The sequence below is a fragment of the Entelurus aequoreus genome, linkage group LG11 (assembly GCF_033978785.1).
Source record: "Entelurus aequoreus isolate RoL-2023_Sb linkage group LG11, RoL_Eaeq_v1.1, whole genome shotgun sequence".
Taxonomy (NCBI): domain Eukaryota; kingdom Metazoa; phylum Chordata; class Actinopteri; order Syngnathiformes; family Syngnathidae; genus Entelurus; species Entelurus aequoreus.
The window spans coordinates 22061645-22084989 of record NC_084741.1 but is presented as its reverse complement, the minus strand read 5'-3'; the positions used below and the strand labels follow the sequence as shown (position 1 = coordinate 22084989).

At 40.9% G+C, this 23345-nt stretch overlaps 1 protein-coding gene across 1 annotated transcript in view; it reads left to right on the top strand.

The window, feature by feature from the left end:
* thsd7ab (thrombospondin, type I, domain containing 7Ab) overlaps positions 1 to 23345 on the top strand; it is a 621850-nt gene that overhangs the window by 425395 nt on the left and 173110 nt on the right. Inside the window, exons 13-14 of the mRNA XM_062062699.1 lie at positions 2829 to 2964; positions 11568 to 11671. Of these exons, the coding sequence (XP_061918683.1) occupies positions 2829 to 2964; positions 11568 to 11671 (240 nt within the window). The remainder of the gene's footprint in view (positions 1 to 2828; positions 2965 to 11567; positions 11672 to 23345) is intronic.

Genomic DNA, 23345 nt, shown 5'->3' with positions numbered 1-23345 from the left:
TCAACTTACTGGGTCATGATCTTAACTTTATGAATTATTGTGGCCGCAAGGTGTAGCCAAAAAACAATTACCACTCCACTTTTGTCACGTTCGAGTTGCATTGTGGTTGTGATCCCAAAATGCAGAAGGACGACAGAAAGCAAAGTGCAGGTAAGAAGGGTCCTTTAATTCTCAAGTCAGGCGAAAACACAAAAAAAAGTGCGACAACAAGAGTTGAATGTGAAGCATAAGGTGAAACTTAGAAAGTCTTCACATAGCATGAATACTAGAAATGTATCGAACAAGGCATTAGCGTAGCGCTAACCAGACGCGTAACAGTCACCATTGGCGAACATTGGACCTGCAAAGAAGGTGGCCGATTTGGTTGTAAGACGGGGCATGTGTGTCCTAATCACCAACCAGAGGCCAGGGTGTAACCCTCAGCGCTCCTTGCAACTGGAAAGTAAACAAGAAAGGACTAGGAGCGCTGGCAACATAAACATACACTGAACGTAGAAAAAAATAATAAGAAACACAAAACAAGACATGACCTGCAGTGACAGGTCATGACAACTTCACCTTAAAGGCCTACTGAAATGAAATTTTCTTATTCAAACGGGGATAGCAGATCCATTCTATGTGTCATACTTGATCATTTCGCGATATTGCCATATTTTTGCTGAAAGGATTTAGTAGAGAACATCGACGATAAAGTTCGCAACTTTTGGTCATCATCATCATCATCATCATCATCATCAGCCATTGTCAGTCCACTGCTGGACGAAAGCCTCAGCATGTTTCTGCCATAGTGAACGATCTCTAGCTGCTCCCTGCCACTGCGCTGTTCCCCAATATTTGTCTATCTCATCTCGCCATCTCACTCTTGGTCTTCCTCTATTTCTGCTCCCATCCATGGGTCTCCATGATGTCATTAGGGAAGTCCATCTATTATCTGTTCTACTGATATGTCCAGCCCACTTCCACTTACTGGATTTGATAGTTCTCATAATGTCTTGGACTTGCGTTTGTTTTCTCACCCATTCATTTGTTTTTCTGTCGTTATATGTGATTCCGAGCATATTTCTTTCCATGTTGTGTTGTGCTGCTGCTATTTTCTTTTCCATTTTATTTGACAATGCCCAGGTTTCAGCTCCAACTTTTGGTCGCTGATAAAAAAAGCCTTGCTTGTACCGGAAGTAGCGTGATGTCACAGGTTGTGGAGCGCCTCACATCTGCACATTGTTTACAATCATGGCCACCAGCAGCGAGAGCGATTCGGACCGAGAAAGCGACGATTACCCCATTAATTTGAGCGAGGATGAAAGATTTGTGGATGAGGAAAGTGAGAGTGAAGGATTAGAGTGCAGTGCAGGACGCCAGGATGTATCTTTTTTCGCTCTGACCGTAACTTAGGTACAAGCGCTCATTGGATTCCACAATTTCTCCTTTTTCTATTGTGGATCACAGATTTTTATTTTAAACCACCTCGGATACTATATCCTCTTGAAAATGAGAGTCGAGAACGCGAAATGGACATTCACAATGACTTTTATCTCCACGACAATACATCGGCGAAACACTTTAGCTACGGAGCTAACGTGATAGCATCATGCTTAACTGCAGATAGAAACAGAAGAAATAAGCCCCTGACTGGAAGGATAGACAGAAGATCAACAATACTACTATTATTTCTACTATCAGGAGACACCGAACCAAACCCTGGACATGTAACCACACGGTTAATGCTGTCCCGCCTGGCGAAACCTAGCAAGGCTGTTGCTAACGACGCCATTGAAGCTAACTTAGCTGCAGGACCTCAACAGAGCTATGCTGAAAACATTAGCTCTCCACCTACGCCAGCCCTCATCTGCTCATCAACACCCGTGCTCACCTGCGTTCCAGCGATCGACGGCGTGACGGAGGACTTCACCACGATCATCGGTGCGGTCGGCGGCTAGCGTCGGATAGCGGGAGTCTGCTATCCAACTCAAAGTCCTCCTGGTTGTGTTGCTGTAGCCAGCCGCTAATACCCAGATCCCACCTACAGCTTTCTTCTTTGCTGTCTCCATTGTTCATTAAACAAATTGCAAAAGATTCACCAACACAGATGTCCAGAATACTGTGGAATTTTGCGATGAAAACAGACGACTTAATCTGGCCACCGTGCTGTTCCAAAATGTCTGCTACAATCCGTGACGTCACGCGCAAACGTCATCATACCGAGACGTTTTCAGCCGGATATTTCCCGGGAAATTTAAAATTGCACTTTATAAGTTAACCCGGCCGTATTGGCATGTGTTGCAATGTTAAGATTTCATCATTGATATATAAACTATCAGACTGCGTGGTCGGTAGTAGTGGGTTTCAGTATAAGTCCATTCCAGACGGATAATAATAAATAAGTTAGTGTTTTTCATACTTGCAGTTGCTCTCTGTTGAGGTATTTTGTTTACTTGATCAAACCTTTTAAAAAAATTACCACACTACAAAATAATAATATTGAATTATTATCGGCATCGGCCAAATCACAAGGTTCCAAAAGTTGCATTGGGACACTTAGGATCAAAAGTGAGGGCTGTTATCTTTGTGAAGGGAGAACTGTTGGGTCTTATTAGATATTGTTTAGTGTATGAACACTAAACAAAATGAAAGTTCTACAAAGCTTCACTCGACCCAGCAGATGTCTTTTTTTCTTGGTCATAAAAGTTGTCCAGTTTAATTTGGGGATACAAGTCAATTCCTCAGACGTGCGCGGCTGAACAGCAGGCGTTTTTCATCATTTCAGCAACCTTCTCATCACATTCCCACACGCCCATTTCCCGCGTCTAATTCAATTATTGTCTGCTCAGCTGGTAACGCCGTGAAAAGGAAGCAATCGAGGAAGCGTCTCATCATCCAGATGCCTTCCAACGGAGGCCAATACTGTCCCGAGCTGCTGGAGGAGGAGAGAGACTGCCAGCTCCCGGAATCATGTCCAGGCTTCAGGTCTGCACACGACACACTCTGTGCCTTTTTTAAATTCAGGGTTAATTGCATTTAAAGCGCATTAGGAAACAGCTGCTGTGTTGTTGTTTTTTTTTTGGTGCATTTACTCAATCGCCACTTCATTAGGAGGATCAAATATTTGGCCTGGACACAGATAATTATTTGACGTATTGTACTGTATCATACTGAGAGCTCTTTCTAACATTCAGCTTGACGATATATTGACCTACACATTATTGAGACCAAATGATGTCATGGTAATATAATGATAATACAATTGTACCCTTTCAAATGCAATAAACGTATATTTATCATATATTTTAACATTTCAATTGAAATGAAAACCTAAAATATCCAGGTTAAATCAAATAAATAAAATTTTTAAAAAAATAGCAAGATTTTGCATTTTAATAAAAATCACAACCAAAAGCAATACAAAATGGTTTTGTCAGACTGTCGAGTTTCAGATGAAAGTTCTCTTTTTCTGGCCATTTTTAGCGTTTAATTGACCCCACAAATGTGATGCTCCAGATCTGCTCAAAAGAAGGTCAGTTTTGTAGCTTCTGTAACGAGCTAAACTGTTTTCAGATGTGTGAACATGATTGCACAAGGGTTTTCTAATCATCAATTAGCCTTCTGAGCCAATGAGCAAACACATTGTACCATTAGAACACTGGAGTGATAGTTGCTGGAAATGGGCCTCTCTACACCTATGTAGATATTGCACCAAAAACCAGACATTTGCAGCTAGAATAGTCATTTACCACATTAGCAATGTATGGAGTGTATTTCTTTAAAGTTAAGACTAGTTTAAAGTTATCTTCATTGAAAAGTACAGTGCTTTTCCTTCAAAAATATGGACATTTCAATGTGACCCCAAACTTTTGAACGGTAGTGTATATATAATAATATAATAATAATATCACTAAACAAGGGAATGGAGTGTGTGAACTAATCCAAAAGTGTGTGGTGTGTGACTATGTGTGGGAATTAACTGTTGAGTGTTGAGCGAGAGAGACGGAAGTCCAATAGGGGCAGAGCAGGCTCGTAGATCCGTGAGACAGGCAGGAAGTAGGAGCGATAGAGAGGCGTCGAAGTTTCCGTGTCCAAGCGGGAGGTCGGGATCCAAGAGGCAGGCAGGGAAGCAAAGGGAACGCGGAAGACGAGACACACATCTCATAACGTGGGAACGAGAGCAGGCTGCAGGGAGGACGATAAGGAGGACACGAGACAAACAACACAACGGGGGAGAAACAGAGAGAGAGAATGCATAGTCATTCACATTGACATACCACTGGGTTGTGAGTTTTTCCTTGCCCTTATGTGGGCTCTGAACCGAGGATGTCGTTGTGGCTTGTGCAGCCCTTTGAGACACTTGTGATTTAGGGCTATATAAATAAACATTGATTGATTGATTGATAATAACTTTCATTTATAATGTACGCCTCATTTGATAACAAATCCCAAAGTGCTACATATTAAAGGCCTACTGAAACCCACTACTACCGACCACGCAGTCTGATAGTTTATATATCAATGATGAAATCTTAACATTGCAACACATGCCAATACGGCCGGGTTAACTTATAAAGTGCAATTTTAAATTTCCCGGGAAACTTCCGGTTGAAAACGTGCAGGTATGATGACGTTTGCGCGTGACGTCAATGGTTGAAGCGGAAGTATTCGGACACATTGTATCCCAATACAAACAGCTCTGTTTTCATCTCAAAATTCCACAGTATTCTGGACATCTGTGTTGGTGAATCTTTTGCAATTTGTTTAATGAACAATGGAGACTGCAAAGAAGAAAGCTGTAGGTGGGATCGGTGTATTAGCGGCTGGCTGCAGCAACACAACAAGGAGGACTTTGAGTTAGATAGCAGACGCGCTTCCGACGCTAGCCGCCGACCGCATCGATGATCGGGTGAAGTCCTTCGTCGCGCCGTCGATCGCTGAAACGCAGGTGAGCACGGGTGTTGATGAGCAGATGAGGGCTGGCGTAGGTGGATAGCTAATGTTTTTAGCATAGCTCTGATGAGGTCACGTAGCTAAGTTAGCTTCAATGGCGTCGTTAGCAACAGCATTGCTAGGCTTCGACAGGCGGCACAGCATTAACCGTGTAGTTAAAGGTCCAGTGTTTGGTTCGGTGTCTCCTGATAGTAGTATTGTTGATCTTCTGTCTATCCTTCCAGTCAGGGGCTTATTTATTTTGTTTGTATCTGCATTTAAGCATGATGCTATCACATTAGCTCTGTAGCTAAAGTGCTTCACCGATGTATTGTTGTGGAGATAAAAGTCACTGTGAATGTCCATTTCGCGTTCTCGACTCTCATTTTCAAGAGAATATAGTATCCGAGGTGGTTTAAAATACAAATCTGTGATCCACAATAGAAAAAGGAGAAAGGTACAAGGGCTCATTGGATTCCACACTAAGTTACGGTCAGAGCGAAAAAAGATACGTCCTGCACTGCACTCTAGTCCATCACTCTCACGTTCCTCATCCACGAATCTTTCATCCTCGCTCAAATTAATGGGGTAATCGTCGCTTTCTCGGTCCGAATCGCTCTCGCTGCTGGTGTAAACAATGGGGAAATGTGAGGAGCCCTTCCTCCTGTGACGTCACGCTACTTCCGGTACAGGCAAGGCTTTTTTTATCAGCGACCAAAAGTTGCGAACTTTATCGTCGATGTTCACTACTAAATACTTTCAGCAAAAATATGGCAATATCGCAAAATGATCAAGTATGACACATAGAATGGATCTGCTATCCCCGTTTAAATAACAACATTTAATTTCAGTAGGCCTTTAAAACTAAAAAATACAGACAACTTCAGATTGTTTTCTTTGTCTTACTTTGGCCAAAATTAGAACAAACACATTCTGAAAATATTACAATAAAAACATATAGGAAAAACTACCGGCAGCGGTAAAGTTTAGATCCATAAAGGAAAGAAGAAAGTGAATGAATGTTTAGAACTGAATAAATTTACATATGCATTAAAAAAAAAAAAAAATTGTATTTACCGTATTTTTTGGATTATAAGTCGCAATTTTTTTCATAGTTTGGCCGCGGGTGCGAGTTATACTCTGGAGCGACTTATGTGTGAAATTATTAACACATTACCGTAAAATATGAAATAATATTATTTATCTCATTCACGTAAGAGACTAGACGTATATCAGCAATCGTCACACACACACACGTCAACCAATAAAAATTTGGCGGGGGCGGGTCATGGCAGAAGTGCCTGTGGAAAAAAAAGATGCTACCTGCTACTACTTCCGTACCTAATTAAAAATATTGATTAGGAGTGACAGATTGTTTGGTAAACGTTTAGCATGTTCTATATATTATAGATATTTGAATGACTCTTACCATAATATGTTACGTTAACATACCAGGCACGTTCTCAGTTGGTTATTTATGCGACATATAACGTACACTTATTCAGCCTGTTGTTCACTATTCTTTATTTATTTTAAATTGCCTTTCAAATGTCTATTCTTGGTGTTGGGTTTTATCAAATACATTTCCCCAAAAAATGCAATTTACACTCTAGTGCGACTTATATATGTTTTTTTCCTTCTTTATTATGCATTTTCGGCCGGTGCGATTTATACTCTGGAGCGATTTATAATCCGAAGAATGCGGTATTTGTTATCACGTTTATGACAACCTTTTTCCAAAACACAATATAGAATGTGAGATTTAACAGGATAATGCATACATTTATCATTTGTTTTCAAAAGGGTGGGACACCAAAAATTTACTGTGGGACCCCATTATTATGACTTGATGGGGTCCCAGGACCCCATTTTGAAAATTCCTAGCACCAACTCTGATAGAGTAATGGTGCGTGCAAAACAGCAGCAGGCGGCCGTGGCCTGCTGGCTGGTTGTAATACTAATCAAATATCATCCCAAGAGTCCTAGATCAGGGGTGTCCAAACTTTTTCCACTGAGGGCCGCACACGGAAAAATTAAAGCATGTGGGGGCCATTTTGATATTTTTCATTTTCAAACCATAACAAAATATATGGATTTTTTATTTATTTTACCTTTAGGGGTGCCGGGGACCATAAAGGGTCTCAGTCATTAAAATGTTAAAAATAAGTCAGATTATTATTATTTTTTAATTATTTAACGCTTACAGTAAATCTCTTTATCAACTTCAAGTTGATATAAAGTAATACAAATTAAAAAAAATGTTTTATGGCTTTTCTGTCAAAAACAACTTAGTTTTTTTTATAGTAAAACTGAAAGATGCAGTATTTAGTAATTAGAGCCCTAAAGGATCAATAATGCAGGACACCATTGATTTTAAGTCTTTCATATTTTTGAGTAATCACAGTGAAAAGATAAATAAAAAATCACTAAATATATTTGGGATCCAAAAGGTGCCCCGCTCATAAAGTGATACATTTTTATTAGGTTTTTCTTTTACTTTCAACACTTAAGTTACGAGATCAACTTCAGATATATCTGTCGATTTTATGCTGGAACTATTATTTTGTTTGTTTTATGCGCTTCTGTCAAAGAAAACTTTGATGTTTTTATATGGCTACTACACAATATATGCAATATTTACCACATAAAACATTTTAAAGTGATATATTTGAAGTAATTGGAGCCCTGAAAATAATTCATTATAACATGGATTTTTTTTGTCATTATTTTTTTTTTTTTGAGCAATGGCAAAAAAAGAAAAATAAAGAAAGACAAAAGAAAAAAAAAACAGCCTGCATGGCAGCTTTTGTGTCAACATTGCAACTTTTTCTCGTTAGATTTCACCTCATTCCACTTTTTTTAATGTTCTTTTTTATTTTTACAATAGTATTTCCAGAATGTGTGGCGGGCCGGTAAACAATTAGCTGCGGGCCGCAAATGGCCCCCGGGCCGCACTTTGGACACCCCCTGCTAGATAATCCAAGGCCTTTGACATCCCTGCTGTAGATGCTGGCAAAGTTATCAAGTTAATTTTCATTTATCGTTTGAGTAATCAAACATTGACCAAGGTCTACCCAATGTGGTGACTTCTAAAAAGATAATAATTAAAATTGATAACTAATTTTGTGGTCGTTTTAAAAGGCTTCATGAATAAAGATGGTATGGTATCGAAAGCAAACTAATAACTTTCTTCATCTTCATTCTCTCGCCTTGCAATGACTCATTCGATTAAAAAAGATTAATCAGATGACTTTATTTATCGTCATCGCCTTGCACCTCTGGAAATATCTGCAGTGTGTGTAAGTTGCGTGCGTGTGCGTGTACGTGTGCGTACACAGTATTAATAGAAGCGTGGCGGCGCTGGCGTCTGTCTTGTTTACGCCGCAGTTGGCAGGTGTAATAAAAAGTGATGCGTGCAAAGGGACGTGTGGCGAGATGACTAATTAAGTTACATTCATGCGGCGTGCGACTTTTGATGAGGGCTGTTTGTACAGATGCTCACGGCGGTGTGGTACACCTCTACGCTTTGTATTTATCACAAACTTCACAATCAAGTGCTAAGTGGGTCCAGTAGTCACAGTTTCCACAAATAGGTACACCCAAGCTAAGAATTGGTACTTTTCACATTTGAACTGATACGGTACTGTTTCCTGGTACCTGGGAATCAATACTGGTACTCAACGATACCAATTTCCGGTACATTTGTGTGGTCATATGGTAATACATTCTAATTTGTTTAATAATAAAATATCAGTTTCAATAGTGAGCAGATAGCTGTGCTGTCCAAATCTCGTTTTCTTTCACTTCTGAGTCTCATTTGCAAGTTTGCATTCATTTCAGTTTGTCCTAGGTGTGTTGCTGTAGTCAGGAAGTAGTCTTTGCCATTAAGTGGAACCCTTCTTGTCTTTTTTTGAGTCCTGCAAAGTGTTTATACTGTAAGTATTGTACTTATTACACATCACCTATTTGAGTGTACCGTGCATCTTCGTTGTAGTATTTATTACCAAATTTGGAGATGCTAATCATTAGCATGTGTATAGCATATCCAATGTAAATTAGCATCGAGCTAGTGCATTTAGAAATCCACAAAGAAGAGGAAGGCTAGTATGTAGGACACCAAAGGGCCATTATCTGTCCACCAATCAACACAACACACAACAAGAAAAGGGAGCCCCGAAGACGCCATCAAAGTTGACCTTGGTTCCCTTTTAAACCGCCGAGTAATCGAATCCAGTTTCTGCCATCCTTGTTGCTGCTGAAGTGTCCTTGGGCAAGAAACGTTGCCCACCTGCTCCCAATGCCACTCACACTGGTTTAAATGTAGCTTAAAAATGTATGTTATGGGTTTCACAATGTAAAGCGCTTTGAGTACCCAGAGAAAAAGCGCTACATAAATATAATTCACTTCGCATTGAATTAGGAAGCTGTCAATCATGCCAAAATGATCTTGGTAGTCACTTGTGTTGCCAGGTATTTCGACAATAATAGCTATATGTTGACTCATTTTTTGTACAAGCTGTACATTGACTATTGTATTTTCCAGGCTATAGAGCGCACTTGTATTTTAGCCGCGCCCACCAAATTTTTAAATAAATAAATATGTTTACATATATTAGCCGCACCAGACTATAAGATGCAGACATATACCGGTACGAACGATTATATAATCTTTATTTACTCAAGCTTAATTGTTTCCAAACGGTGTTCTGCTGACCTTGACTGAGGATGTTGTGGATCGGTGGAGGGAATACTGCGAAGACCTCCTCAATCCCACCAACACGTCTTCCTATGGGGAAGCAGTGCCTGGGAAACTGTGGTGGGCTCTCCTATTTCTGGGGCTGAGGTTGCTGAGGTAGTTAAAAAGCTCCTCGGTGGCAAGGCTCTGGGGGTAGATGAGATCCGCCCAGAGTTCCTTAAGGCTCTGGATGCTGTGGGGCTGTCTTGGTTGACAAGACTCTGCAGCATCGCGTGGACATCGGGGGCGGTACCTCTGGATTGGCAGAGGTACCGTGGTTCCTCTCTTTAAGAAGGGGAACCGGAGGTTGTGTTCTAACTATCGTGGGATCACACTCCTCAGCCTTCCCGGTAAGGTCTATTCAGGTGTGCTGGAGAGGAGGCTACGCCGGATAGTCGAACCTCGGATTCAGGAGGAACAGTGTGGTTTTCGTCCTGGTCGTGGAACTGTGGACCAGCTCTATACTCTCGGCAGGGTCTTTGAGGGTGCATGGGAGTTTGCTCAACCAGTCTACATGTGCTTTGTGGACTTGGAGAAGGCATTCGACCGTGTCCCTCGGGAAGTCCTGTGGGGAGTGCTTAGAGAGTATGAGGTATCGGACTGTCTGATTGTGGCGGTCCGCTCCCTGTATGATCAGTGTCAGAGCTTGGTCCGCATTGCCGGCAGTAAGTCGGACACATTTCCAGTGAGGGTTGGACTCCGCCAAGGCTGCCCTTTGTCACCGATTCTGTTTATAACTTTTATGGACAGAATTTCTAGGCGCAGTCAAGGCGTTGAGGGGATCCGGTTTGGTGGCTGCAGGACTAGGTCTCTGCTTTTTGCAGATGATGTGGTCCTGATGGCTTCATCTGGACAGGATCTTCAGCTCTCACTGGATCGGTTCGCAGCTACGTGTGAAGCGACTGGGATGAGAATCAGCACCTCCAAGTCTGGCCAGGATCTTCAGCTCTCACTGGATCGGTTCGTAGCTAAGTGTGAAGCGACTGGGATGAGAATCGGCACCTCCAAGTCCGAGTCCATGGTTCTCGCCCGGAAAAGAGTGGAGTGCCATCTCCGGGTTGCGGAGGAGATCCTGCCCCAAGTGGAGGAGTTCAAGATTAATAAATATGTTCCTACCTGCAAGCCTTGTCCGGAATAGTCCGTTTGCATCCCGGGAGAACAAACCTCGCAGTAAGCTGCAGAAACCCCGCCGTGACAATGGGGGCCTTTTGTAAGTAAGAATTGGTTTAGTTATATTGTAAAACCTACAAACGTTGCTTGGAGTGATGATTGACGAATCCTTTCGAGCAGAAATGCTATGGACGAATACTTACGGTTCAAGGGACGAAACAGGAAGTACATTTCCAATCCGCAGCACATTCAGTGTCTGAAAGATTGCACCGTAGCACAAACAATAGCACAACTTTTCAGTTTCTCAGTCGGTGTTCTATGAAAACTATTTGTTGAATACAAAACATTACGGCCGTTAGCAAAGACAAATACTTAGATTAGCCGCACCGTTTTAAAAGCCACAGAGTTCAAAGCATGGGGGAAAAAGTAGCGGCCTATAGTCCAGAAAATACGATACTCCAAATGATGTCCTCGTTTTCTATAGTGCTGTCTCTTGTCAATATAATATTTTCTCGAGTGAGAGAGGTGTAGTCACTTTTGGGAGATTGGCCACTCAATTAATGATTTATGCTATAATTTATGGAGCTGATCCCTCCTACGCACTCTACACTCATCAGGATTTACACTAACCGATCTTCCCTCTGCAAACTGAAACTAAGCTGGAGTGAAATTATTATCATTACCCAAAGGCACAACAGAAAGCTGCCCAAATGTGCTACGGCATGGATCAGTTCTTTGGGCATCCTTTGTCCTGAGTAATAAGGTAATGCAAAGTGCAGGTTGGCTGACGTGTTTGCTGCTGTGATTCCAGGTGGAAAACCCATAAATGGAGAAAGTGCCAGCTGGTCCCTTGGTTCCTCAGGCAGGACCGGCCTGGCGCTCAGGAGGCCTGTGGGCCGGGGCTTCAAACACGAGGTACACATTCCGAAACCTTTTTTTTTTGCAGAAAACAAAAAAACAAAAACGCCTCATCCTCACCATGCTTCCTGTGACAAAAACTTGCTAAAAGCTCTTGTGTTGTATACACGTCTTTTTGCCTCATCCCTCCCTTAACCTCTTAAGGCCCAAGCTGTTTGTTTACATGCTTTTTTTTTTCTTTGCTATTTGGGCTTATTGGACCCTAATTATAATAAAAACTAAAAATCATATTTTGATATGATGTACTTAGTCCATAAGTACACAAACGTGTACTTCATGTGTACACTGCAAAAACTGAAATCTAAGTAAGATTAAATATCTCAAATAAAGGTGATATTTGCTTATTTTCTGTCTGATAAGATAATTCTTCTCACTAAGCAGATCTTATGTTCCAGTGTTTTACTTGTTTTAATGGTTTTGGTTCTAAATGATCTCAGTAAGATATTACAGCTTGTTGCTGAGATTTTATGACCGATATTGAGTAAAACATGCTTGAAACTAGAATATCAACTGTTGCAAAGCTGTGTCATCAACACTCACAAGTATAAAACTACTTTTTTAAAGTAATAATTTCTTACTTAAAGCATGAAGAAAAAAAAAATCATGATGCCAAGCGCATATCATTATGTCAGGATAATGGCACTAGCATTTACTTAATTTAAGAATATTTTTCAACATATTGAGCAAAAAGCTGTCTTTTTTTTTCTACCAAGAAAAGTGCAATTGTTATTAGTGAGAATATACTTATTTTAAAGTATTTTTGGGTTTCATTGAGGTTAGCTAATTTTACTTGTTTTGGAAAGTCTTGACAAGCCAAATTTTCTTGTTCTATTGGCAGATAATTTTGCTTAGTTCAAATAAAATACCCCTAATTTTTGAACACTGACTATTTGCAGTGTAGTGACATGCTAATTTTTATTTTTACACTTTTTTTTTCCAAATTCCATTGTATGTTATAGTCTTCTGACACCACCGCATAGCAATATAAGTGTCCATATGTCGGCATAAGACCCCAATTCAGTAGTGTACATCATTTTGGAAAGACGAGCTAAAAGGTGCTGTCCACGCAGGTGGCCACTAAGGCCTTTAGAGGTTTTAAAGGCATACTGAAATGATTTTTTTTTATTTAAATGGGGATAGCAGATCCAGTCTATGTGTCATACTTGATCATTTCGCGATATTGACATATTTTTGCTGAAAGGATTTAGTAGAGAGCAACGACGATAAAGTTCGCAACTTTTGGTCTCTGATAAAAAAAAGCCTTGCCCCTACCGGAAGTAGCGTGACGACACCGGAGGAAGGACTGCTCACATTTTCCTATTGTTTACACCAGCAGCGAGAGAGATTCGGACCGAGAAAGCGACAATTACCCCATTAATTTGAGCGAGGATGAAAGATTCGTGGATGAGGAACGTAAAAGTGACGGACTAGCGTGCAGTGCAGAACGTATCTTTTTTCTCTCTGACCGTAACTTAGGTACAAGGGTTCAGTGGATTCCACACTCTCTCCTTTTTCTATTGTGGATCACGGATTTGTATTTCAAACCACCTCGGATACAATATCCTCTTGAAAATGAGAGTTGAGAACGCAAAATGGACATTCACAGTGACTTTTATCTCCACGACAGTACATCGGTGAAGCACTTAGCTCCTGAGCTAACGTGATAGCATCGGGCTTTACTGCATATAGAAACAAAACAAATAAGTCCCTGACTGGAAGGATAGACAGAAGATCAACAATACTACCAAACTCTGGACATGTAAATACACGGTTAATGCTTTCCAGCTTGGCGAAGCTTAGCAATGCTGTTGCTAACGACGCCATTGAAGCTAACTTAGCTACGGAACCTCGACAGAGCTATGCTAAAAACATGAGCTCTGCACCTACGCCAGCTCTCATCTGCTCATCACGACCCGTGCTCACCTGCGCTTCAGCGATCGACGGTACGTCGAAGGACTTCACCCGATCACCGATGCGCTTGGCGGCCTGGAGACGGAGGAAGTCAAGGTGAGGTCGTTCGGCTAGCGCGTCTGCTGTCCTCAAAGTCCTCCTGGTTGTGTTGCTGCAGCCAGCCGCTAATACACCGATCCCACCTACAACTTTCTTCTTTGCAGTCTCCATTGTTCATTAAACAAATTGCAAAAGATTCACCGACACAGATGTCCAGAATACTGTGGAATTTTGAGATGAAAACAGAGCTTTTTGTATTGGATTCAATGGGCTTCGAATACTTCCGCGTCAACTGTTGACGTCACGCGCAAACGTCATCATATCGAAACGTTTTCAGCCGGAAGTTTGCCGGGAAATTTAAAATTGCACTTTATAAGTTAACCCGGCCGTATTGGCATGTGTTGCAATGTTAAGATTTCATCATTGATGTATAAACTATCAGACTGCGTGGTCGGTAGTAGTGGGTTTCAGTAGGTGAACATTGCACTGCCGACCAGTTAAGTCCGAAAGAGAAAAAGATGATACAGTATTATCTGCTCACAGATGCTACCTGGTGGTTGTTTGAGCACACAGCAGCTCGTCCGAGATAGTCCCATTTTCTGAATGCTTCTGTCACATGCAGGATTCTCACAGGAATTACCTACAGTTTTTTTTGTTGTTGCTTATTTTCATTTCGGCGTCACAACTGTGAAGAAACATTCTCACGCCTCATCGGATGCCACTGGAGACCCCGTTGACAGTTTGGGTTATTTAAGCGCCGTGTTTCCCCTCACCTCGGGCCCCCCCGTCATGCATTTTTAACCAAACTTGTCTGCTTGATATTTGGGAGGAGATACAACGCATCTCAGGCCTCACCTGGAAGCTACATTTCCACCTGCTTCCACGCAATAGACTAGGTTGACGGGGGGATGGGCGCCAGGGGCGTGCCATGTCTTCGTGGGTGGCTTTCATAAAAATCCAACTTCAGAGGTCACGCCGAATGATCAATTTCATTACGTTCCTTCTTCTATAGAGCGCCGTTATTAGCACGTATATTTCATCTTCTTCCTTGCCAGCTTTCATTAGTGTGAGAAGAATCCATTGAAAATGGACGCCTCAGACTTTCTCACCGCACTTCTTTGTGCAGCTTTCTGAGATCTTTCGTAGCGCGTGACGTCCATTGAAATTTGCCGCAGCGGGCGGCCGTGTCATTCGTGCGCGACAAAAACGCAGCGTTTTGTTTTATGAAAAGCTTCGATTCAGCGGCTCAAAGCTGACCTTGCACACCGATGGGAGAGAAGTCCTCCACAGAGGGACAAGATTGATCTCTCAGCGAAGACTCGGCACACAGCGTAACATCAGACTACACCAGTAATAATAGACGATATTGAAGGCGCACGAGGCCGCGCGAAGCAAGCCTGGCTCTCGGGGCCTTTTTTGAATTGAGAACCATCTGTTTTCATTAACTTTTAAGTCAACCTCTGGAACTCGTGTGAGGAGTGCAGGATGTCCGAGGGTCTCTGAGGGACGCAAGCTTCTTCTACTTGTCTGAAGCCTTACACATTCCCTCCGCTCCTCCGCCCTCGCAGTTGGACCAGCCAGCGCTGCGTGGGCTCAAAATGCACCAGTCCAGATTTCAGCTGCCTGCATGGCTCTCTTTCATCCTAACATAACAATTTTTCAGGGAGCCTTTTCTTAGGAACAATAATCAAACTAACTAGAATGTGAATGCCCTATGTGCACAAGCCGCTGAACCGTCGATACGCGAGAGTGGAGCTGCAATAGACTTAGACTTAAACTTCCTTTTTATTGTCATTAAAATTTTAACTTTACAGTACAGATAAGAACGAAATGTTGTTGCATTAGCTCATGGTAGTGCAGGATAAAAAAGTAATAAGGTGCAGATATAAATGAATAGATTACTGTACAGATAAATATATTGCACTTTTGCATATGCATCCAGGTTTATGAATGTATGTTATTAGGGGTGTGGGAAAAAATCGATTCGAATTCGAATCGCGATTCTCACGTTGTGCGATTCAGAATCGATTCTCATTTTTAAAAAATCAAATTTTTAATTTGTATTTATTTATTACATTTTTAATTTAATTGTTTTTTTAATGGATCAATTAATCAATCAATTTTTTTTAAATATGTTTTATTTATTTTAATGTATTTATTTTTATTATTTTTTAATTAATCAATCCAATAAAACAATACACAGCAATACCATAACAATGCAATCCAATTCCAAAACCAAACCCGACCCAGCAACACTCAGAACTGCAATAAACAGAGCAATTGAGAGGAGACACAAACACGACACAGAACAAACCAAAAGTAGTGAAACAAAAATGAATATTATCAACAACAGTATCAATATTAGTTACAATGTCAACATAGCAGTGATTAAAAATCCCTCATTGACATTATCATTAAACATTTATAAAAAAAAATTAAGAACAATAGTGTCACAGTGGCTTACACTTGCATCGCATCGCATAAACTTGACAACACACTGTGTCCAATATTTTCACAAAGATAAAATAAGTCATATTTTTGGTTCATTTAATAGTTAAAACAAATTTACATTATTGCAATCAGTTGATAAAACATTGTCCTTTACAATTATAAAAGCTTTTTACAAAAATCTATTACTCTGCTTGCATGTCAGCAGACTGGGGTAGATCCTGCTGAAATCCTATGTATTGAATTAATAGAGAATCCTTTTGAATCGGGAAAAAAATCGTTTTTAAATCGAGAATCGTGTTGAATTGAAAAAAAATCGATTTTAAATCGAATCGTGACCCCAAGAATCGATATTGAATCGAATCGTGGGACACCCAAAGATTCACAGCCCTATATGTTATATTGTCTTTATATTCCAGCGAGTTAATCCATTTTTGGGGGGAATTGAGGGGATAATTATGATGCGTTCAAGAGTCTTACGGCCTGAGGGAAGAAGCTGTTACAGAACCTGGAGGTTCTGCTTCGGAGGCTGCGGAACCTCTTTCTAGAGTCCAGCAGTGTAAACAGTCCTTGGTGGGGGTGGGAGGAGTCTCTGCAGATTCTCTGAGCCCTGGTCATGCAGCGGCTTTTTGCGATCTCCTGGATAGGAGTAATGCTTGAATGTCCAGTGTGAGTTGAGTGTATGGATGTTGGAACAGTTTGAATCGGTTGAGAAATGTGGGATATGGAGAATTTTGTATATTGCCCATGCATTTTCAATGGGAGGAAATTCCTGGTAATCAGGGAATTTTCGGAACCAAGAAGCTTGCTGGCTTGAATGTCCAGGTTAAGCGGAGTGTGTGGAACAGTTGAAATCGGATGATAAATGTCGGATATGCAGTAGTGAAGTGAATTATATTTATATAGCGCTTTTCTCTAGTGACTCAAAGCGCTTTTTTTTTACATAGTGAAAGCCAATATCTAAGTTACATTTAAACCAGTGTGGGTGGCACTGGGAGCAGGTGGGTAAAGTGTCTTGCCCAAGGACACAACGGCAGTGACTAGGATGGCGGAAGCGGGGATCGAACCTGGAACCCTCAAGTTGCTCTACCAACCGAGCTATACCGCCCCGCAGTAGATTGTATGAGGCCCATTCATTGTCAATCGGGAGAAAATTCCAGGAAAACAGGGAATTTTGGGCAAAAGAAAACAATGTTTTGCATTCGATATGTCAGAAGAATAGTGCGGGCGGATGGTTGAACGGTCAGAATCGGGTTTAAAAATGGCTCAAAATTTTGAGAATTTAGGGCATTGCAGGACTACGAATACGTCCATTCATTTAAATGGGAATTTCCTGGAAATTTCGGGAAAACCGGGAATCTTTGAAAATGTTGATGATAGCACAATTGACCTGGACAATATAAATGGGTTGGTGTTGGATTTTTTTGGAATCGGTGGAAAAATGTTGACGTAGTTGACCTACTCAGTGGCCTAGTGGTTAGAGTGTCCGCCCTGAGACCGGTAGGTTCTGAGTTCAAACCCCGGCTGAGTCATACCAAAGACTATAAAAATGGGACCCATTACCTCCCTGCTTGGCACTCAGCATCAAGGGTTGGAATTGGGGGTTAAGTCACCAAAAATGATTCCCGGGCGGGGCACCGCTGCTGCCCACTGCTCCCCTCACCTCCCAGGGAGTGATCAAGGGGATGGGTCGAATGCAGAGGGTAATTTCACCACACCTAGTGGTACTTTAACTTTAACTTTGTAATGGATTTAAATGGGTGAAGGTTTGATTTTTTTATGCCGATTGAACATTGTTTATAATATCCACAAAGTTGAATGAGCAGGTTGTTATGTGTGACCATGTTTGTTGAATTTTTGTGCTGGTTGATTTTTTTGACTATGACTAGGGATTGTTATTTGGATTGAGTCATATAAGTAAATCATGTGCATGTATTCTCATTTATGTTCGATTCATGGCCACTGATTTGAATTACTTTTGTTGGCCACCAGATGGCGATAAAATGGTAGTTATCAGACCACTGAATTTTGTATAAATTGCTTATTGGACTCGTGCCGTCTCGAGGGCCGAATCGAAGACGCCAGCGGGCCGTACTTGGTAGTTTGGACACCCCTGTTTTACACGTAATAATTCTGTTCAGAAAATGATTGCACAGAATCCCTGAAAATTGACACAAATGCAACAGGATTGAGACAGACTCGAATTGGAGCCATGATTATTTCCGTAAACATTGCAGCGGGTGTGACGTCAGGGCGTCATGTCTGCATACGGGTGGTTAGAGTGTCCGCCCTGAGATCAGTAGGTTGTGAGTTCAAACCCTGGCCGAGTCATACCAAAGACTATAAAAATGGGACCCATTACCTCCCTGCTTGGCACTCAGCATCAAGGGTTGGAATTGGGGGTTAAATCACCAAAAATGATTCCCAGGCGCGGCCACCGCTGCTGCCCACTGCTCCCCTCACCTCCCAGGGGGTGATCAAGGGGATGGGTCAAATGCTGAGGACACATTTCAACACACCTTGTGTGTGTGTGACAATCATTGGTACTTGAACTTTAACTTAGTAACAATTTGAATTGAGAATAGGTATTTCGGAATTCCTGGAATTACTGTAAAATCAGGAAATTGTTGGGGAAAATAAATATGAACATTTGTTGTGCCAACTAAGAGGAATGTTTTTGAAGGTGGAATGGTTAAAAACGGTTGAAAAATGTGGACTGTGAAAACTTTCCAGGACGAGGTGGGAAATAGGGCTTTGGAAAACCGGGAATTCCTGGAATATTTTTAACTTGGAAAATGGTAGTTGGATTGTCCAAGGTGAGTGGAGTGTGTGCATGGCGGAACAGTTCGAATCGGGTGAGAAATGTGGGAGTTTGAAAAAGCATGTCGGAAAATTGGCCCGTTCATTTTCAATAGGCAAAATGTCCGGGAAAATTGGGAGTTCTGGGTAATTTTTTTTATTTCATGCCGAAATTTAAAAAAAACGTTCGGTCGAGCCGAACGTTTTGATACTTGAACATTCCGATCGGATGAACGTAGTGGAGCGTGCCAAACTTTTGCGGCGGAATAATAATAGATTAATTTTTTGATGTAGAAGGCAAAAAAAGCTGGACTGCGACTAGGTATTAGGGCTGAGTGATTGATAGACATCAAGGTTTTAATTAGTGCGATAAATAACCGCAAGAGGCTGAGGGTTTTTTCCCTCCGCTGTCACCGCACTGCAAAAAGTCAGTGTTTAAAAACAAGAAAAAAAAATACAAAAATTAGGTGTATTTTATTTGAACTAAGCAAAATTATCTGCCAATAGAACAAGAAAATTCGGCTTGTCAAGACTTTCCAAAACAAGTAAAATTAGCTAACCTCAATGAACCTAAAAATACCTTAAAATTAGTATATTCTCACTAATAACAAGTGCACTTTTCTTGGTAGAAAAAAAAAGACACCTTTTTGCTTAATATGTTGAAAAATATTCTTAAATTAGGTAAATGCTAGTGCCATTATCTTGACATAATGACATGCGCTCGGCATCATGATTTTTTTTTTATGCTTGAAATAAGAAATTATTACTTTAAAAAAGTAGTTTTATACTTGTGAGTGTTGATGACACAGCGTTGCATCAGTTGATATTCTAGTTTCAAGGATGTTTTACTCAATATAGGTCATAAAATCTCAGCAACAAGCTGTAATATCTTACTGAGATCATTTAGGACCAAAACCCTTAAAACAAGTAAAACACTTTAACATAAAATCTGCTTAGTGAGAAGAATTATCTTATCAGACAGAAAATAAGCAAATATCACCCTTATTTGAGATATTTAATCTTACTTAGATTTCAGTTTTTGCAGCGCGCCATTTGAGTGACAGACATGCTCGCCAATCAGAACAGATAAGCCTTGGGTTTGTTCGTCTCTCGCTTCAAAAAGGCAGAAAGAGGTCTCACTCTGTTCATCGCTGTCAGCACCAGGAAGCACAGAGACTCTCGCTTCTCGCGCGACTCACCGCAAAGTAACAAAAATGAGTAGGAAAAAAAAAAAGTGTCCAAAGCCAAGTGTCCCGTTGTGGAAATATTTCAGCTTCAGAATGGATAAGTAATATGACCTCATCAACACGGACGAACTAGCGAACCGTGATGTGTTGGCATCAAACAAAAAGACAATGTCCGACCTCGTTTTTCAACTGGGAACAACAACAAAAAGCACTTTAAGATGTTAAATATTTATTTCAAATTAAAGTTTTGCTTACAGAAATGTTTGTTTATTTGCTTAGGACGGGGGTCAGCGAGCCGCATGCGGCTCTTTAGTGCTGCCCTAGTGGCTCCCTGGAGCATTTTTAAAGGCCTACTGATATGAATTTTTTTTATTTAAACGGGGATAGCAGATCCATTCTATGCGTCATACTTGATCATTTCGCGATATTGCCATATTTTTGCTGAAAGGATTTAGTAGAGAACATCGACGATAAAGTTCGCAACTTTTGGTCGCTGATAAAAAAAAGCCTTGCCTGTACCGGAAGTAGCGTGACGTCACAGGAGGAAGGGCTCCTCACATTTCCCCATTGTTTACACCAGCAGCGAGAGCGATTCGGACCGAGAAAGCGACGATTACCCCATTAATTTGAGCGAGGATGAAAGATTCCTGGATGAGGAACGTGAGAGTGAAGGACTAGAGTGCAGTGCAGGACGTATCTTTTTTCGCTCTGACCGTAACTTAGGTAAAAGGGCTCATTGGATTCCACACTTTCTCCTTTTTCTATTGTGGATCACGGATTTGTATTTTAAACCACCTCGGATACTATATCCTCTTGAAAATGAGAGTCGAGAACGCAAAATGGACATTCACAGTGACTTTTATCTCCACGACAATACATCGGTGAAGCACTTTAGCTACGGAGCTAACGTGATAGCATCGTGCTTGAATGCAGATAGAAACAAAAGAAATAAGCTCCTGACTGGAAGGATAGACAGAAGATCAACAATTCTACTATCAGGAGACACCGAACCAAACACTGGACCTGTAACTACACCGCCTGTGCCGCCTGTCGAAGCCTAGCAATGCTGTTGCTAACGACGCCATTGAAGCTAACTTAGCTACGGGAACTCGTCAGAGCTATGATAAAAACATTAGCGCTCCACCTACGCCAGCCCTCATCTGCTCATCAACACCCATGCTCACGCGTTCCAGCGATCGACAGCGCGACGAAGGACTTCACCCGATCATCGATGCGGTCGGCGGCTAGCGCCGAATAGCGCGTCTGCTATCCAAGTCAAAGTCCTCTTGGTTGTGTTGCTGCAGCCAGCCGCTAATACACCGATCCCACCTACAGCTTTCTTCTTTGCAGTCTCCATTGTTCATTAAACAAATTGCAAAAGATTCACCAACACAGATGTCCAGAATACTGTGGAATTTTGTGATGAAAACAGAGCTGTTTGTATTTGTATACAATGTGTCCGAATACTTCCGTTTCAACGATCGACGTCACGCGCATACGTCATCATACACAGACGTTTTCAACCGGAAGTTTCACGGGAAATTTAAAATTGCACTTTATAAGTTAACCCGGCCGTATTGGCATGTGTTGCAATGTTAAGATTTCATCATTGATATATAAACTAATCAGACTACGTGGTCGGTAGTAGTGGGTTTCAGTAGGCCTTTAAAAAAGGATTAAAAATGGAAAAAGATGGGGGGAAAATAATTTTCTTGTTTTAGTGTGTTTTTTGTTTGAGGACCAACATGACACAAACCTTCGCAATTGTTAGAAAGCCCACTGTTTAATATGTTTGTGTGTATGCGTCACTGATGAGAGTATTTGGTGAACATCATTTTGTCCTAGTAATTCCGGCGGTTCTTGAACTCATCATAGTGTGGACTGTGACGCAACAGTTTGTTGAAGAGTAAAATCTTCCACTCATTATTTGTCTCATTTTGTACACCAAAAGTTTTATGCTGTGCATGAATGCACAAAAGTGCGCTTTGTTGACGTTATTGACTTGTGAGGAGTGCTAATCAGCCATATTTGGTCAGTGCATGACTGCAAGCTAATCAATGCTAACATGCTATTTAGGCTAGCTGTATGTCCATATTGCATCTTTATGCCTCATTTGTAGGTATATTTAAGCTCATTTAATATCCATTACTTTTATCCTCTTTGTACATAATTTAATTAGTTAATATTGGCTGCATTTCAGATAGTTGTTTGTGTGCCATGTTGTTCCAGACCACAGCAAACATTACCTAGCTTGCAATAAATCTATTAAAAGAAGACAGCCTGTCATTTCCTTTAATTTGGACACAATCTATACCTTTGGCCATTAAAAGCCAGTAATTTTCAGGAGTTATCTCTCACCTTCTGAGTAGCTTCTGATTTACTAATGGTTTCTAATGTAAAAATGTGTAGAATAAATATTACATTTCAACATTTCTGTCAAGGAAGATTTGCTTCAGCCTGCAACATAGTCATTTTGATAGTAGGCTATTATAGCTAATATAGACACTTACGTCATGTGTTGCCTTCATTATAACATTTCTTACGGCTTTTGATTTTTTGCGGCTTCAGACAGATTAGTTTTTTGTATTTTTGGTCCAATATGGCTCTTTCAATGTTTTGGGTTGCTGACCCCTGGTTTAGGATTACAAAGTTATTTACTTTTCAATTACAGTTAAATGGTAAACAATTCTACAGTAATGAGGAATAAAAGTGTACATCCCTTTAAATCAGACCTGGGCAAATTTAGGCCCGGGGGCCTCATGCGGCCCGTTAAGCTTTTCAATCTGGCCTGCCGGACATTCCCAAATAATTTTTTTAGATCTTTAAGATGGAAACTGTAGCTGCCATTATGATGTGCAGATATATCAGATTGTAGGTGGGTTTTTTTTTAAAGTTTTGCGTTCATATTTCACTGTGTTTGTTGCATTTTTGTTGATTGTTAAATATGTCGATCGAGAGGGGGTGTGATGTTTAATATGTTGTCAATATTCAGTGTTTTATCGTTCATAGTTAATATTGTAAATCCCACATTCTTTATTTTAGTGTACATTCTGGGTGTCTCGTTCAGTAAAAACATGTACAATTCCATTCTGTTTTTTAAGGCGGTCTGACATAACGTTTTTAGCATTCAATCAGACATTATTGTGAGGTTTTGTATTAGTGTTCCTAAAAATAGATATACCGGCCCCCAGGCACATTTTTTTCTCTAAATTTGGCCCCCTGAGTGAAAATAATTGCCCAGGCCTGCTTTAAATGGTTACTGTATTAATATTATATATTGTGATTAC